At 41.7% G+C, this 15,997-nt stretch overlaps 1 protein-coding gene across 2 annotated transcripts; it reads right to left on the bottom strand.

The window, feature by feature from the left end:
- Positions 1–986: 986 nt before the first annotated feature.
- wiza (WIZ zinc finger a) lies at positions 987–14,190 on the bottom strand. Of its 2 annotated transcripts, none has more exons than XM_034090504.1 (9): positions 13,029–14,190; positions 11,526–11,598; positions 7,995–8,408; positions 6,707–7,429; positions 5,772–6,113; positions 4,274–4,488; positions 3,802–3,973; positions 3,543–3,702; positions 987–1,858 (listed from the first exon to the last, which is right to left on the bottom strand). In XM_034090504.1, exons 1-9 carry the CDS (start codon positions 13,449–13,451, stop codon positions 1,702–1,704), a joined length of 2,679 nt encoding a protein of 892 aa, XP_033946395.1. In that variant the 5' UTR covers positions 13,452–14,190; the 3' UTR covers positions 987–1,701. The 2 variants fall into 2 exon arrangements, with proteins under 2 accessions (XP_033946395.1, XP_033946474.1); XM_034090583.1 differs by having other exon boundaries at positions 14,098–14,190.
- Positions 14,191–15,997: the final 1,807 nt, after the last annotated feature.

The raw sequence follows: 15,997 nt of genomic DNA, 5'->3' as shown, positions 1-15,997 counted from the left end.
CCTCTTCCTACCCCATCCTTATCCTACATCCCTTCAACCTTCCATACATCCCTTCATCCCCCCCTACATCCCTAAATCTATTCATCCCTCCCTCCATACATCCCTCCATCCCTCCCTACATCCCTCCCATACATCCATTCAACCCCTCCATACATCCCTCCCTACATTGTCTTTACAGACACGGCATGTGCCAAAGGTTTGGAAGGATACTTTGGTAGTCCCTGTTCCCAAATCCAGAGCCCCCAAAACTCTGAATGATTTTAGACCAGTTGCACTTACATCCATTCTAATGAAGACATTGGAAAAACTAGACAGAGCAGAAATCTTAAGGAAGACTGAGCATGCACTCGATCCAATGCAGTTTGCTTACAGGCCACACAGAGGAGTAGAGGATGTCAAGGTCACCTTACTTAACTTACTTTTTAAACACTTGGAGGGAAATGGATCTCATGCTAGACTTTTATTTGTTGATTTTTCCTCTGCTTTTAACACAATTCAACCTCGTATTTTAATTGGCAGACTTGTAGAACAATTTGAAATAAGCAATAATCTTATGGGCTGGATTCTTGACTTTTTAAATAGGACACAAAGAGTGAGGGTGAATGGGACCTTATCTGATCAAGTCAGCTCCTCCACTGGCTCCCCACAAGGATGTGTCCTTTCGCCACTAATACTTTGATACCTACATCCCTTGATCCATTCATCCCTCCCTACATCCGTGACTCGGACTCGACTCGGACACTCCTTGGGTGACTCAGACTTGGACTAGACTACGACTCTCCCTTGGTGACTCGAGTCGAGAGTGACTTGGACTCGTGAATTGGATTCGTGAATTGGTGACTTGACTACAACACTGATTGGCGTTATTGAGCATGACTCTGGCAGCTGGTAGAGAACAGGATGTTTGTCACTGTACATTGTTGATTGATTTGTATTTGACTTGCATTTGTGAAAAACAAGAAAAACCCATACACTTTATGGTTAAATACAAACGCACAGTTTAATAACATAGTGTTAGAAAAAAAAACGTAAAAAGACAAGAAACGCATTCATTATTTGCATTTACATCTGAAGGAAATACAAGAGACACTGGGTCTCTATGGTCAAGACATTTGAGGCTTTCAGTACATTACATTTCTAATAACCTTCAATATTTTCTTTTCACAAGTTACATTTTTGGGCCTCACTTTCAGTGTTTGGTTGTTCATAAAATATCCATTTGCGAAAAAACAAGTCTTCCGGATTTTATTGTAAAAAAATAAATGTGTAAAACAAGATTCAATTGAAAAGCACACTAAGGAGATAATATTTATCACAGTGAAATCAGGATTATTCTCTCAGTGTGGGAAATGACGTATTGAATCACATTCAAACACATTAACAACATCTTTACCAATGGTATGAATTATCAGCAGGAGGAAGAAAGCACCGCACATCAATAGGGATTCACCGGCCTTGGATATTTTGTCTAAAAAACATACGATAATGTGATCCAGTGGATTTCATCTGAGTTGATTATGTTCTGCTGCTATCCTCATAAGGCTCATGCCTGCCCTCTCTAGGACAAAAAAAGGAACATCTATTTTGCACTTTTTTAACTGACAATGTATTGCCTCAATTAGACATAAAGACTTCCTGACTCTGCCGTGACGTTTAAAAATGTTCACCTAGTTTAATGTGAATTTCATAAAGACTTTGGGACTACACAGCGACTGGATGGACGAGAGCAGGAGCTGCCACAGGTGCAGCAGGTGGAGACGCTTTGCCTTTGTAGCCCAGGGACAGGATGTGTTTCTGCAGGTGTGTGATCCAGCGCTCCTGGACCGACAGAGGGCCATGAAACACTTCTTCACAGAACCTGAACAGCAGCACAGAGAGGGGGATATGAGCTTAATTGCATTTAATGAAGTGCAGCTTAGGCCAAGCAACATAAAAACAGTATATTCCTTGTCAATATCATTGCAAAAAGAAGCCCAAACTGTTTTTTTATTGGGTTTCCACTTCAGTTACTTTAATGTTTGTTTAAATAATCTTATTCCACTTTAACAGTTTCATACTATTAAAGTGAATGAAATATTCAAACTTGGAATGGAAATTAAGGATTTGAATGAATTCCTCTTAAACGTTACACACATGTAAACGTAGACAGCACCACAGACATAGTGAAATGTAATCGCTGCATTTAATGTATACCATTATTATGAGCAGTGGGTGGCTATTATACAGCAACAGGTGAGCAGTGGGGGAGCTTGTGCATAGGAAGCAAATGGGACATCGCTAAGTCCTGGTCTACTCTCTATACTTAGTTAGGCCCCATTTACAAGGGAACGCAAACGAAAATGAACCGAATTCGATATCAAAAAAGTCTTCCGTTCACATGCAATCGGCTCAATAAACGTGTCCATTCACACGAGACCGCTCGATCCGCTGGAGACGCTGTAGTACATATGCCGGGCCTGTAAGTACTTCCGCCACAAAATACACCAAAAACAGCGAAGAAGACCCCCCGAGCATGGTTGCCCTTCTGTTTATTCTCCGCGGTGGATTTAGCAACATGTAGTTCATGTAGTTCTCCATGTCCACTTGTTGCTACTGACAGTAGCTACTGACCCTGCTACAGCAGTGAGCAGCAGAGGTGGGGCTATGGCTTCATCGTTATCAGGAAAATGATCGTATAGGACGTACACACGGAGCCGGTTGGCCCCCCAGAGCGTTCCGTCCGTAGATCTATCCACCTTGGGACCCGTTATCGTTTGAGGGGTCCGTTTCCGCGATTCCGTTACGACCTCTTGTGAACGAACGGGCTATACGAAAGAGAAAAGTAGCGGATACAACCCGAACCGTATCCATGTAATCCTTAGATGTATCCTTATCCTTATGTATCCTTAGATGTATCCTTAGACTGTTCTGGGACTTGAAGCAGCAACCCCACGGTTCCTGAGCCAAATCCCTACAGACTGAGCTCCATTTATTGTTTTCATGGAAATATCCTAGATGTCTTGTGCATAATTACATAATTCTTTCTCCAAAATTCATATTTCGGGAAAATACACAAATAGAGATATTTGGTATCTTTGGACATTTTGGGATCTCCACAAGAATTTAGAACAAAGCTCTGTGGGCTTGAGCAATATTGGCCTGTTTGGCATGAGTTTGTATACTCCAAGCAGGCTTACTCATTTCATCTCTATGTCACTCCGATCTCTATCTCAACTAATTTCCCATCACCTCTTTGTCTAATATTGCCATACATGCTCAAAAATACATATGTCCTTAAGTACTTAACAATACAATTGGCTGAAAATGATGCACAGTAGGTTCAGTCTAATTTCAATATTAATAAACGGTTTGGTTTCCAGCTTGATTTGATTTATTTTATAAACCCTATTTTCTATTTCTATAACCCCTATTATTCACTGAATAAAACAAAGGAAGGTAGAATGGGATTCTATTCTAGTACAGAAAATGTAAGCTGACCAAAAAAAGATAGATACAAAATAATAAGGACTGTGATTATCTATATGTTGTTCTTTCCGACTGACCTGCACTTGAGCGAGTAGACTTTCCCCACCAGTTTGACCAGTGGTGTTAGTGGAGGTTTTGGCAGCATAGCAGGGATGCTGCCTGACCGTGGTGGCTGCTGGGAATTGGTGTCCCGATTTTCTCCTCCTGCAGGCACAGCACGTCTTGGTGGATGGACCCCTGGAACCACACAGGAAGGTATTAGAGAAACATGCCAAATGTTGATGTTTCCTTTATTCAATTACAGTATTTCTGTATCCGGCTGTTTTGATTTCTTACCCCTTGGGAAGCGCTGGCCAGGGTCGCTGCGATGGGCCGCAGGAGTTCGTGTGTGGCTGTGTGAGTGTCTCGATAATCCCGCGTTCTCTCTGCCCCCTGAAGGCCTCAGGCTGCTGCCGGGCACAGAGTCAGAGTCTGTGGACAGAGAGGGCGAAGCAGCACCCTTCTGGGACTAAGAGTAACAAGTAGATCAAGTAAATAAGAATTCAAATTGCTAAAAACATTGGCTGCTTTCCTAAATACTCTCTTCAAACGCCAGAGCCGGATATTATTTAATAAAACTTAAAAAATATAGCTTCCATTAGCTTACATTTTTAACTCCTAACTCTAGCTTTAGCTTCTTTAAAAAACATATTTTCTGAGGCATATTAAAGGCTTTCACCTCACATCATAATCATCTGTTTCATGTATGATTATGGGAATGTATCCTGTGAAAGGAATGAATGAATTCATATTTTTGAGCACAGCCTACCTTCTTGATGAAAAAGTCTCCTGAACGATAGCGGCTGGTTAGAGCTGCGACCTTGGCCGGCTCCCTCCGGATCAACTCACTGAGGAGATTGATGGGCGAGCTCGCTCCGTCCGTCTTCCACTCCATGATCCCCAGCTGTCGGAGGTGGGCCCGCGAGTGACTGGCCAGGGCCTTTCGGTTCTCAAAGTGAAAGCCACAAAGCTCACAGGATGCGTCTAAAACAAAGAAAAGATACTCTGAAATAGATCATCTAAACTACTGATGACAGATTCTAAATGTATCACCGGTCCAGTGAGTTTGAGAAATAGTTTTATGGCGTATTATTACTAACATTTTTGGTTTAATCCTATGTATTAAACCTGCTAAATCTACAGTGATTTCCTCTCATCCAACCAGACCTTTTTGTTCAAACCTGCCTTGAAATGTACTTGGATGTTACTGCGTGCAGTGCAGTAAGTGGTTAAAGGGACAGCAGAGCAATGCCAACAATGCTGAGAGTGTATCAAGGCAGCATTGCATTGTGTCATGAAAAGAATACATGGAAAAGAGGCTTATCTTAAGGCTAAAATGCTGAGTTTTAAAGGATAAGGCTGGTGTGATGTTATACTTTACTTATATGGAAAGAAAAAACTAACATATTTTGGTCTGACTCTCAATACTCTAAATTCTCTATCATGGCTGTTGCACTCCAACACATCAGTTCCAAATTCAGATGTGAATCTGGCCACCTCAGTGATAACAAACAAGAGTAACTATTGTATTTGTTAAGGACCATTTTCAGCTGCGGATCAACACACATTTGGTGCAACAGTTACTTCATAGGCGGCGCACACAGACTTTTTTGTGCACCAGCGAATCCTAAAATTAAAGCAGAGTCAATCCCTGGTCAAATGTTTGTTGAAAAGACTTCGACATATTGTCCTCAGTGATTGTAATGTAATGTTCAAACTCTGTTTACCAATATCTTGTCTTAAATGGGGCCTAGTGTGTTTATTTTTTTTATTTTGTGCCTCTACTGTGACATGTTTACATTATTTTTCTCATACTGCCTGTGCTGCAGCACCTCTTTTCACCCTCTGTCTGAAACCAGAGCCCAGTCTGCTCTGATTGTTTAGCTGGCCGGCCCTACTGTGATTGATCAACGTACGCATGTGTTAAAGCTCTAGCCAATAGAAGCGCGAGTGTGTGGGAGAGAAACTTTGGGATTTTAGTCTTTGCAGACCATTTAGAAAAAACGATATAACACACTACAGGAAAGGGAAATCCCCCAAAAGCAGGATAGGGCCTCTTTAATAAATAAAGTGTTATCGTATTCACTCTCATTCAAGTGAATATTTACGGCCCTAGGACAGTTTGTTTAGGATTCACACAGTGTCGTTGTTCATCTTAGTTAAGAGGCATGTAGTACAACAGTGAGGCTCACCATATTAAAACAACATGGCTGTTACAGTGACATATTAAGCCTAACAAGTGCTATGAAAGAGAGTTAAGGTCTAACCGTTGAGTGAGGCCCAGCTCCTGCTCGACGAGGATTTCTCTCTCATGGAGTAATCCACAGGTGAGGAGGAGGTGTGGGCTGCTACCCCTGACTGGAGGCTGTCCACGGACCGTCTGGAGCCCTGGGCGGTCCATGAGGGTTTGCCCGAGGGGGCGGCAGTCACTTTCTTTCCTTCTTCACCACGCATCATGATCTCTTGGAGGAGATCGATGGGAGAAGATTTGATGGACCAGGTGAATCCGAGCTGGCGCAGATGGGCGCGGCAGTGGCAGGACAGAGCTTTGCGGGTTTCAAACAGCTGGCCACAGTAATCACAGAGGACTGTGGGCGGAGATTCCACACCTGTGGAGGAGACTGACGTTAAATAAAAGAGGATGAATCTAAACTGCATGCACAAACAAACAAAATGATAAGTTATCACCAGTTATGTTTATAATGTATCAACTGTTTAAAGACATTTCTAATGCAAAAATAAGGCTTTCAGCCTCTTGAATATGAATATTTTCTAATGTAGTCAGTTTTTTGTCATATATTAGTGAGTATATTTAGCTTTTGGACAGACAAAACAAGACATTTGAAGACATCACCTTGGACTTTAAGGTACTGGGATGGACATGTTTTGCTATTTATGTCTTACTGTGTGCATTATGTATACATGTGTCTGTTGATTGTGTGTATATAGGTATATACATATTTGTATACATATTTGTATATATATTTGTAATTTGAATTCGAGATTGTGGGATACGGTATTTCGATCTCTCTGTCTTTACACACAAACTGAAAGATTGACAATAAAGTTGAATTAAAATAAGCAGATAAATCAAAGTTATTGTTGATTGCAGCCCTACCCGAGAGTATGAATCAAAAACTACATTCGGGAATGTAAAGACATGTTAAGTTGCCAACATTTAATTGAGATCAGTGGCCCTTACCTGTGATAAGAGTCTTTGGCACAGCAGGTGTCTTCTGGGTGAAATACTCGCTGTTAGTGCTGGATCTCTGCGCTTCAACAGACAATTCAACCTCCACGGGCTCCGGCTTGGGCTTCCTATGAAGGGGGTCCACCGCTAGCCGAAAGCCTTTCTTAGCCTTTGGGGCCATAGGAGTCCGAGGGAACTTCGCAGGGCTTGGGGAGAGGGATGTGGAGGGAAGGGACGCTGCAGACAAGCTGGTTGTACTGTTCCTTTGGAATTTGGCTTCTAGCATGCCGCTGCTGACCAGCTCCTGGATGGTGTCAATCGCAGAGCTTTTCCCCTGCAGGTCAACCACTCCCATCTGACGCAGGTGAGCGCGTGCGTGGATTCCCAGGCCTTTACGATTCTCAAACTCCTCCCCACACAGAATACAGGTCAAGTTCTCCGACGGTTTTAGCCGTTTGCTGGATGGAGGTGATTGAATCGAGGGCCGTTTGAAGGAGGTGGATGTGGAGGGGCTGTTTGAGGTGAGCTCCCCCGGTTTCCCCTCGCTGCTGATGGGCTTGAAGTCCTCCTCCTCCATAATCTGGTAAAGCAGATCAATTGGGCTTCCCTTGATGTCGCTCTCAGGGATTCCAATCTGGCGCAGATGGGTCCGAGCGTGACCCGACAAGCTCTTGCGTGTCCCGTACCAGCAGCCACAGAGTTGGCACACGTGGACCTCATTTTTGGTGTCTGAAGCTGCAACAACAATAGACATGATAAGGGAAAGGAGCCCAGTCTCGAGACAAATATGTTGACGTTTTTCTCAGTCGTTTTGACCGATTCTCTTAATTGTAAATCCAACTGTTTCATGGGACTTCAAACGTTTCTGGTTGCCTCGCCAATGTTTTTTGAAAGTGTTTTTGGTTAGACGCCTGAAATAAGATCTGTGGTCAATACAAGCTAAAGAGATTTTCACGTTTACTTTTACGACATAAAATAGCCCATTTGTCAATGTCTTATTTTTTTAAATATTCTGAATTCACTCAGAGGGAGCCCTTGCAATGCTAACTTCCATGGGACAACAAAAAACGTCATTACTGGATTTATTAGGAACTGCGAAAGGTCGATACCCTCCAATAACGTAGTACACACAGAAACTATTTGCATGGTTATGTATACAGTTAATATATTTCTCCAAGGTGCTATGTGATCATTAATGTAAACACGAAAAGGAAAATGTGTCAAAAATGACATCTCTTAGCAATAATAAAAACACTTAAAGAAAATTGAAAATTGAAATAAATTCAGAACTCAGCCGTACCTAAGCTGATGGGAGCATCCGTTGCCAGCGGTGCCCACTTCGGCTTGGTTGGGTTTTGTTGCCCTGACGATGAACTGCTGCCTTCTCCTGCTTTGTGGTCCATTTTTTGAGTCATGACTCTGCTCCCTGATTTGAAGGAGTCACTGCTGTCCTCTGGTGCGGAAGGTGTCCCGGTCGCCTGCTTGGTTGTTTTTTGGGGTGGGGTCGCCCTGGTTTCAGAGGAGTCTGCTTTAAAATCCGGAAGAGAGCCTCCTCTCTCCTGCATGAGCTGGTAGAGGAGTTCGATGGGAGCGCCGCTGCTTTCAGACAGCGTCACACCGAGCTGCCGTAGGTGGAGGCGGGCGTGGCTGGAGAGCCCTTTACGAGTCTCAAAGTAAGTTCCACAGACCTCACACATGACTGACAGCTGGGTCACTGTGGGGAAGTTCAGATGGGAGTTTGTCATTACAAATTAAATGGAAGCACTTTAGTCAGTAACCCAGAAAATAAAAGGGTGATGTTTGTTAGGTTGTGGAAGAGAGTAGGGCTCCACTCATTTCACAGACTCTCTGTAAATGAGTGTTTAAAAAAAACATAAAAAAACTCCATAAACATAGCCCTACAAAGACCTTATAAAATCCCTTTTGAAAGCATTATAAAAGCTCTGTGAGAACAAGACACTTTTAAAAGACTGGTTAAAAGGTACAGGACGGGGCTGGACCACGGAACGGCGGCAGAGTATGTTAAAAAGCAGATCTCCCCAACCCAGGGTCTCTGGAGGGGGGTGTGAATGTGTGTGTGTGTGTGTGTGTGTGTGTGTGTGTGTGTGTGTGTGTGTGTGTGTGTGTGTGTGTGTGTGTGTGTGTGTGTGTGTGTGTGTGTGTGTGTGTGTGTGTGTGTGTGTGTGTGTGTGTGTGTGTGTGTGTGTGTGTGTGTGTATACGTGTGTGCAGGTGTGTGCAGGTGTGTGTGTGCGTGTATGCAGCTCGTCCCAATGGAATGGTTAATTTAAAATGATTCTAGTTCTGTTAAAACCATGCATAAAATACATTTAAAAGTGAAAGTGCAAGTATTAAAACACAAGTGCAATAATAAAATAAGTAGAATTAAAACAATCTCTCCAATAATTAAAATTAATTGATTATTAATCATTTTAAAAGTAAAAGGAGTGTTATAATTAAACTAATAATGATAAGAGTGATAATAAGTAAAAGAGGGAAGGGGGGCACACCGGGTTAAATCGTATACAAATGAACTAGATGTCACTGGAAAATAAAAACCACTAAGATCAAGGTCGTTTAAAAGATTCCTGATAGGACAGGTGTTTAGTTGTCTCTGTTTATTTAAAAAGGTGGCAGGTCGGTGAAGAGTTTCTCTCTGCGGGTGGGTTTTCTGGCCTCCAGGTAATAAAATTAATTAAAATATAAATATAAATAAATAAAAAGATCGCTCCTCATGTGGCTTTGATTACAATTATAAGGTAAAAACATGCACATATATACATTAAAAGGGATAAAACATGTAATAAGTGATAAAAACATAAATATCAACAGACACCATTAAGATAAATAAGATAGTGCTAAAAACATGCGTTAAAAATGGAGCACACCAGTAAAAAAAGTCCAGGTGAGGAGGATCACTAAAATGAATTGGTTTGGAATGAATATAAAAATCTCTATAAATAATTAATAAATATAAGTGCTTTGATAAAAGAAGTGGAGGGTGGATTCAAACAGGCTGACACCGATCTGCAGGGGGGAGAAACTGGCGGGAGAGGAGATCATACAGGTTGTTAAGGTTATTAAAACATGTTTGAGTGGTGGGAGGCGGACCCATCACTTGTACTTTTCGTTTAATCGGCCCGGGTCAATGGTGCCCAGGGGATAGATCCACCTCCGCTCCGCCGCTCGCCTCTGACCCGTGCTCCAGCCGCTGCTGCTCTCCAGGCCCATAGACTGCACATTCTGGAGGCCATGGAGTTTAAAATGGTTGTATAAAAGGCTTGTGCCGTCCTGTGATTCTGTATCTGTGTCGTTTTATTCTGAGGCTGATCTCATTGCGCGTTTCCCCCACATAGAGTCTGTGGCAGGCCTTGCACCGAATTGCATAAATAGCGTTTTTTGTGTTAAATAGTGCTTTTGTTGAGGTTTGTGTGGACCAGAAGGTCCTGGAGATTCTTGTTCCTCCGGTAAGCGGAGATCAGCCGGCACGGCCGCAGCGCGTCACAGTCCCCCCTCTAGCCCCCTCAAAATTGGCCTTCAGTTTGCCCAAGATGTTGCTTAGGCTCCCTGAATAGGTTGTGATGAGGGGGACGAGGGTAGGGCCGGACGGCCGGGCGGAGATGACTTTGTACCTGTCTATGAAGGTGCGGCTGACCTCTGCCTTATTGCTTCTAAGGAAGCGCCTCGAATAGCCCCTAGGTCTCAGCGCACTAAAGAGAATTCTGGTAGCCTCCTCCACATCCTCCGCGAGGGTGCATATCCTGTGGAAACGGATCAGCTGGGATTGAATCAGACCTCTGTACGTGTGCCCAGGGTGATAGCTGGTTTTATGGAGGAGTGCGTGGCGATCTGTATCTTTGAAGAAGACCCTGGTTGTGAGTGTCTTGCTAAGGTCGCTGGAGCTGCGCGGAATAAGACCCCAGTGTCGAGGAACTCTACGGTATGTGTATTTAACTGATGTTTGAGTTTTATTTTAGGGTGATGTGTGTTGAGGATGTCTGAGAAGGTGAGGAAGTCCTGTTCAGTGTGGTGCCAGAGGCCGAAGATGTCATCCAAATACCGGAAGTACAGAAGGGGTTTGAGGGGGAGTTTAGTGAAGGCCGTTTCCTCCCAATGGGCCAGGTAAATGTCTGCGTAGGCTGGAGCATATTTCTGGCCCATCGCACAACCACACAGCTGGAGGTAGTGGTTATTGTTAAAAATGAAGTCATTGCGGGTGAGTGTGAGGTGGAGCAACTGAATGATTTGACTGTCGGGTCTGGATGGATCTGGGTTTTTATTGAAGGAGTGCTGGATGGCGGCGAGGCCAAGTGGAGTTTCAATATTTGTGTACAGTGAAACTATATCTATTGAAAAAATGAGGGTATTGCTGGGTACTGTGAGGTTCTTTATTTTGTTAACAAAGTCATAAGTATCTCGAAGGTAACTGGGATGGAGTTTGGAAAGGGGATTAATAAAATGATCTATATATGTTGTAGGATTCTGAACCACAGTTGCTGATGATGGGGCGGACGACCGGAACCACAGGATTAGGGTTGTGGATAGGGTTGTAATGAGCCAATTCAGATATTGCCTTAACTTGAAAACCTTTAATTAACCTTTATGAAATAGAATACAATTGTCAATGTTTGCTTGCATTGTTTAATTTTGTTTTTAGGACATGAGTTCTGTTTAAAAAAAAATAATGATCAAGATTAAAATGTAAATGATATTACAATCAAAGTCTAATCATAATGATGACCACTGAAATATATGTACAAGCACCTGCAGTGACAATGAAGCATGACAAATGATGTAGTTATTAGTAGTTAATTTATAACAACGTCTCCTACCTGGTGAATCCATGGCAGCTGATAATGTTACGGGTCTCTCTTCAAGGATGTGAATGTTGACTCTCTGTGGATGCTGTGAACATAAATGAAAGAGGATTATCTAACTGCACTTTCATTTACATTCAATTTAAATGATCTGCATTTCAGAATAATACAATAAAAAGGCGATTGTGAAAACCCTTTGCATTTAGTATGTCATGTTTGATTTGTCTTTGTGCTGATTAAGCACTCTGCCAGGATTTAATAGGCAACAGTTTAGTTCAGTCCATATGAATAATGTGCAGTGCAATGCAGAGACCTATATGCTAGCTTGTGTTGTTGATGGCAAACTGTTTAATAGTTTAGTCTGGTCTAGTGCGCTGTATTCAAGGCAAGCACATTTTTAAAGGGCCTCTCAGAAAGTTTGTTAATTGGAAATGGCTTCTCCCGTAAAGAGAGGTTTAAGGTTATGCGTAAGATATGCCCAGAATTTAGGTTTAAATTAAAAAAAAGTAAACATTTTTTTATCAACAGTATGTAAAAAGGTTACATTGTTGACATCATATCAATGTATTGTTTCGCAGAGATATCCACTGAAAGACTAAGCGACTAGCACCGGCCTGCCCTGTATTCCAACTTAACAACGCAAAAACCACACCATGGTCATAGTTTTATATTATTCAATGATATGAGTATATTGATGAGCAAATGATAAACCCCTCCAATATTGTGAATCATATCGCCATAGCTATCAGTCACATGTAGTTATTTTTCCAAATCAAGCAAAGCTAGTTGCTTCCAGTCAGTCCTTATTCCAACATTAATGACGGAGAGGTAGATCTCCCCCGAGGGCCTGTCAATCAAATTGAAGGTACGGGGTCCTTCCTACCACCAGGATGCCAATTCGTCAAAAGGAGAGAAGGCGGCAGCTCTAGGAGACGGACCTAAAGTTAGCAGTTAGCTTGACTTCGGGCAACGCAAACCAAACAGAAATCCTTAAGGTACAGGGAGGACGAAACAAAATCATAAATGGAGAACAATCTCAACAACTTGAGATTCAATCCAATGAAAAAAAGTACACTGAGCAAAACAAAAAGCAGGCTATGCTTTCTTAATGGCCAATGCCATACGCGAAAAGCAGTTATTAAGATTGGCTTCGGAGTTTGAGCAGTTTGGAAACATTTAGCATATTCTTCGCTTCTTCAACTTCGCTTTTTCAAGTGATGACGGTTAATTTGAATTGTATTGATCCAACAGTAGAGGTAAAATGCTGCCCCCTATATCTTTGGAACATGTGGCCAGAAATTATACTTTGGACCTTTAAGTTAATGGCGAAGATGTGCGATGAACATTGATAGGCTGAAAAGAATAGCTATTGAAATTGAAATGTTACAACAATAACAGATGAGAGCGTTAATAGGGGGGGTGAAGTGAATTGAGATTTGGGTGTAATGTAATAATGGATAATAGAGGTTCCTATCGTGCCATGGCAAGAAAGCTGGTTATTGAACTTGTTGGCAGTACCTCTCTCTGCCCAACCAGGCGGGTGAATCGTTGCGATTGTTCCTGACGGCTCGCAGCTACTTCATTGCTAGCAGGTTGAGTTGGATGGTCTGCACCCCCAAACACAGAGGGAGCAGCCTCGGACTTCAGTTTATTGGTCCGGCGAACCACCTTTACACCCAACTGAAAGGCCTTCTCCTTCACATAGTCCTCATCTACAAAGTGCTCGCTACAAACCCTAGCTCCAGGACGAACTGGAGTACTCTCTCGCTTTAGTGCAACTACCCAACGACGAAGAACTTCTTCACGCTTAAATGGTATAGCATGAAAGTGGACAATTTTTCCTTGGGTTTTGACTCTATAAAAATTATTGTTGCATCCAGGGGCAATACAAAAGTGACCCCCCTTGCATCGCTTTATAGTTTTGGGTTCCTTCTTTTCCATTTAGTAAAGTGGTTGTCAGTGCTGCTGTCACTTGTTATAAATGTGGACTAGATTTAAGAGTAACAGCGGATGATAAAACAGTAGACAACCAACATCATGACGTCACAGGTTGACAACCATCTCAACATGAAGCTACAATTGTTAAAAAGGTGAAATTAGATGATCTAATATGTTAACCCAGTTTAAATGACTGTTAAATATATACTGTTTTTTTAAGACAGAATGCAGCCTATCAATTATGCTAACTTAATCTACTGTTTCTTTGTTTACTAACGTCACACGGTTAAAACCTCACGATAACTTTGTGTTGCCCATTAATAGATATATGTAAAGCTGTGTATTGCGACTTGTAACGTTATTCCCTGTTAGAGAAAAGTCCCTATTTCGTATTGCATTTTTAACATCTCTCAGGCCGACACTTAATAGACCAACTATAGCATTGTGTCTTAAGCATCATGTAGTTAGAGCTAACTTAGGACGGTGCTGTAACATCCATTGTTTTGCTCTGGAAGCATGCTAACGTTAGCTGCATGCTATCTCAAAAATAAAAGTCACTTTAGCGGAACAACGATTAGCAACACATCCTACACGCTAGACTGGAAACCAAACTACAGTTTTTTTCAATTATAGATCAAAGTAAATTTACCAAAACGCTTGATCAGACTGCCTCAGTAACGTTACATCAGTTTTTGTCCATACACTGACAAGCTTAGCGGAAGTATTGGTCTCCTCCACACATTACCGGTGCTGTATGTTTTCAAAATAAAAGCTCAAAAGTTGCTTCAGGTTACCAAATGTAGCCTACTCCAATTGTGACAATCTAAAAAGAAAGCCAGGTGGTTTAATTATCGAACTGAAATGTAAGGAGAGTGACAATATCACAAGCCTGTGTTGACCTCAGAGCCAAGCCATGCTTGAAGACAATACAGATTGAACTGTACTGAAATGATTACTGGCAACTAATAAGGCTTTATATTTTTTCAATCTAAAAAAAATACACATTTATAGCTTTGGCTTTGCAGCTAGGTGTTTTTATTTACTTGATCGAGAGGAGTGCATGTATGGCTGTGTATGTTAATATGCTAAAGAGACATTATAAAATAAGTTCAATACAATACATCAAGGTCAAGCTGGTTCAAGATCATATATCTGTCTACTTCAAAGACACATGAAACAGCACAAATGAAAAACTAAATTGCACAAGAACACACTTTCTCCTGTCTCATACTTACACACAATCACTCACACACATACAAGGTTTAATGAGGTATATTTTGCACGAGTGTGTGTATGAGTTTGTGAGGGAGAGAAAGAGAGAGTGAAAGAGAAAGAGAGTTGAGAAAAGGTGCAACTTTCTGTAAACTAAATGTATATTACACACACATTTATCAGCTGACACCACTGTTTTACATCCATACCAACACACCTCCATTATATTAGTTGCATATGAATGGCCAATTGGGGTAGTACATTTTAGTGTGTTAGTAAGGATCTAAGAACTTATTTGCTCTCTGGTATAGGCTGCTTAGTTACTTTTACTGCTTTTAAGTGTATGCAGTTCAATACACAAAGTTATATCTTTCTTATATTAATATAGTTTAATTAATTAAAGTTAATGTAGGGGAGACCAGGGACAGTTGCAACACTTTTTGGGTTTTTCCCCAATAAGTAAAAAACCATTTACAATAGGATAGCCATTTTGCTATATTATACATTATCAATATGTCAGCTACTGAAACAATGTATTTAAGATGTTTTTATGAAATAAGTACAGGTTGGAAAATGTATTTTTTTTTTAAAACTCAACTGTTACAACTGTCCTTGTACAGGGACAGTTGTAACACATGCCAGGCACGGTTGTAACATGTTAATAACGGTTACCTTTTTCACACTACATGACGAATAGGGAAAGCTGTCAAATTCTAAGGCAACAAGATTTGAATGGGGTTTCACACATCCTCCAACAAACAATGAGCAATGAACAGGATAACAGATAACACACACAGCATCATCCTCTGTGAAGGATTAAACTGTTCTCTGAGAGGTGCTTCTGCCTTATCTATGTAGACCTACCTCATTTGAGCTGAGACCATAATATAAATCAGCTGCCTCCATCAGGTAGTCTCTCAAAAGCATCTCCTGCTCTGTTGAGAACACCTTCTTTGGTGTCTAGTAGCCTACTCTTGGGGGTGTTTGTGATCCCTGACTCTCCAACCTCAGCCTCTTTGTATGGAACCGGTACAGGGTGACATGGCATATATCCAGGGACTTTGCCACTTCCCATAATGATTTGCCCTTCTCAACTTCATTTGAGGCCCTCTGCAGCAGAGCAAGTGGCACTCCCCTGTCTGTCTTCCTCTTTCTGACATTTGGCATACTGTAAACACACGCACACACTTTAGGCCTACTGTACAGTATTATAGTCTGTTTATTTTTACAGGGACAATGCACACCAACCAACAATACAACTCTATGCTTGAATGAACAATTGATCATTCAAGCAAATGAGCCATCATTGTAAATGTGCCATGTTACAACCGTCCCGT

This window comes from Pseudochaenichthys georgianus, chromosome 1 (assembly GCF_902827115.2).
Source record: "Pseudochaenichthys georgianus chromosome 1, fPseGeo1.2, whole genome shotgun sequence".
Taxonomy (NCBI): domain Eukaryota; kingdom Metazoa; phylum Chordata; class Actinopteri; order Perciformes; family Channichthyidae; genus Pseudochaenichthys; species Pseudochaenichthys georgianus.
Note: the sequence above shows the minus strand (reverse complement) of the source record. Positions and strands in the feature narration are given on the sequence as shown.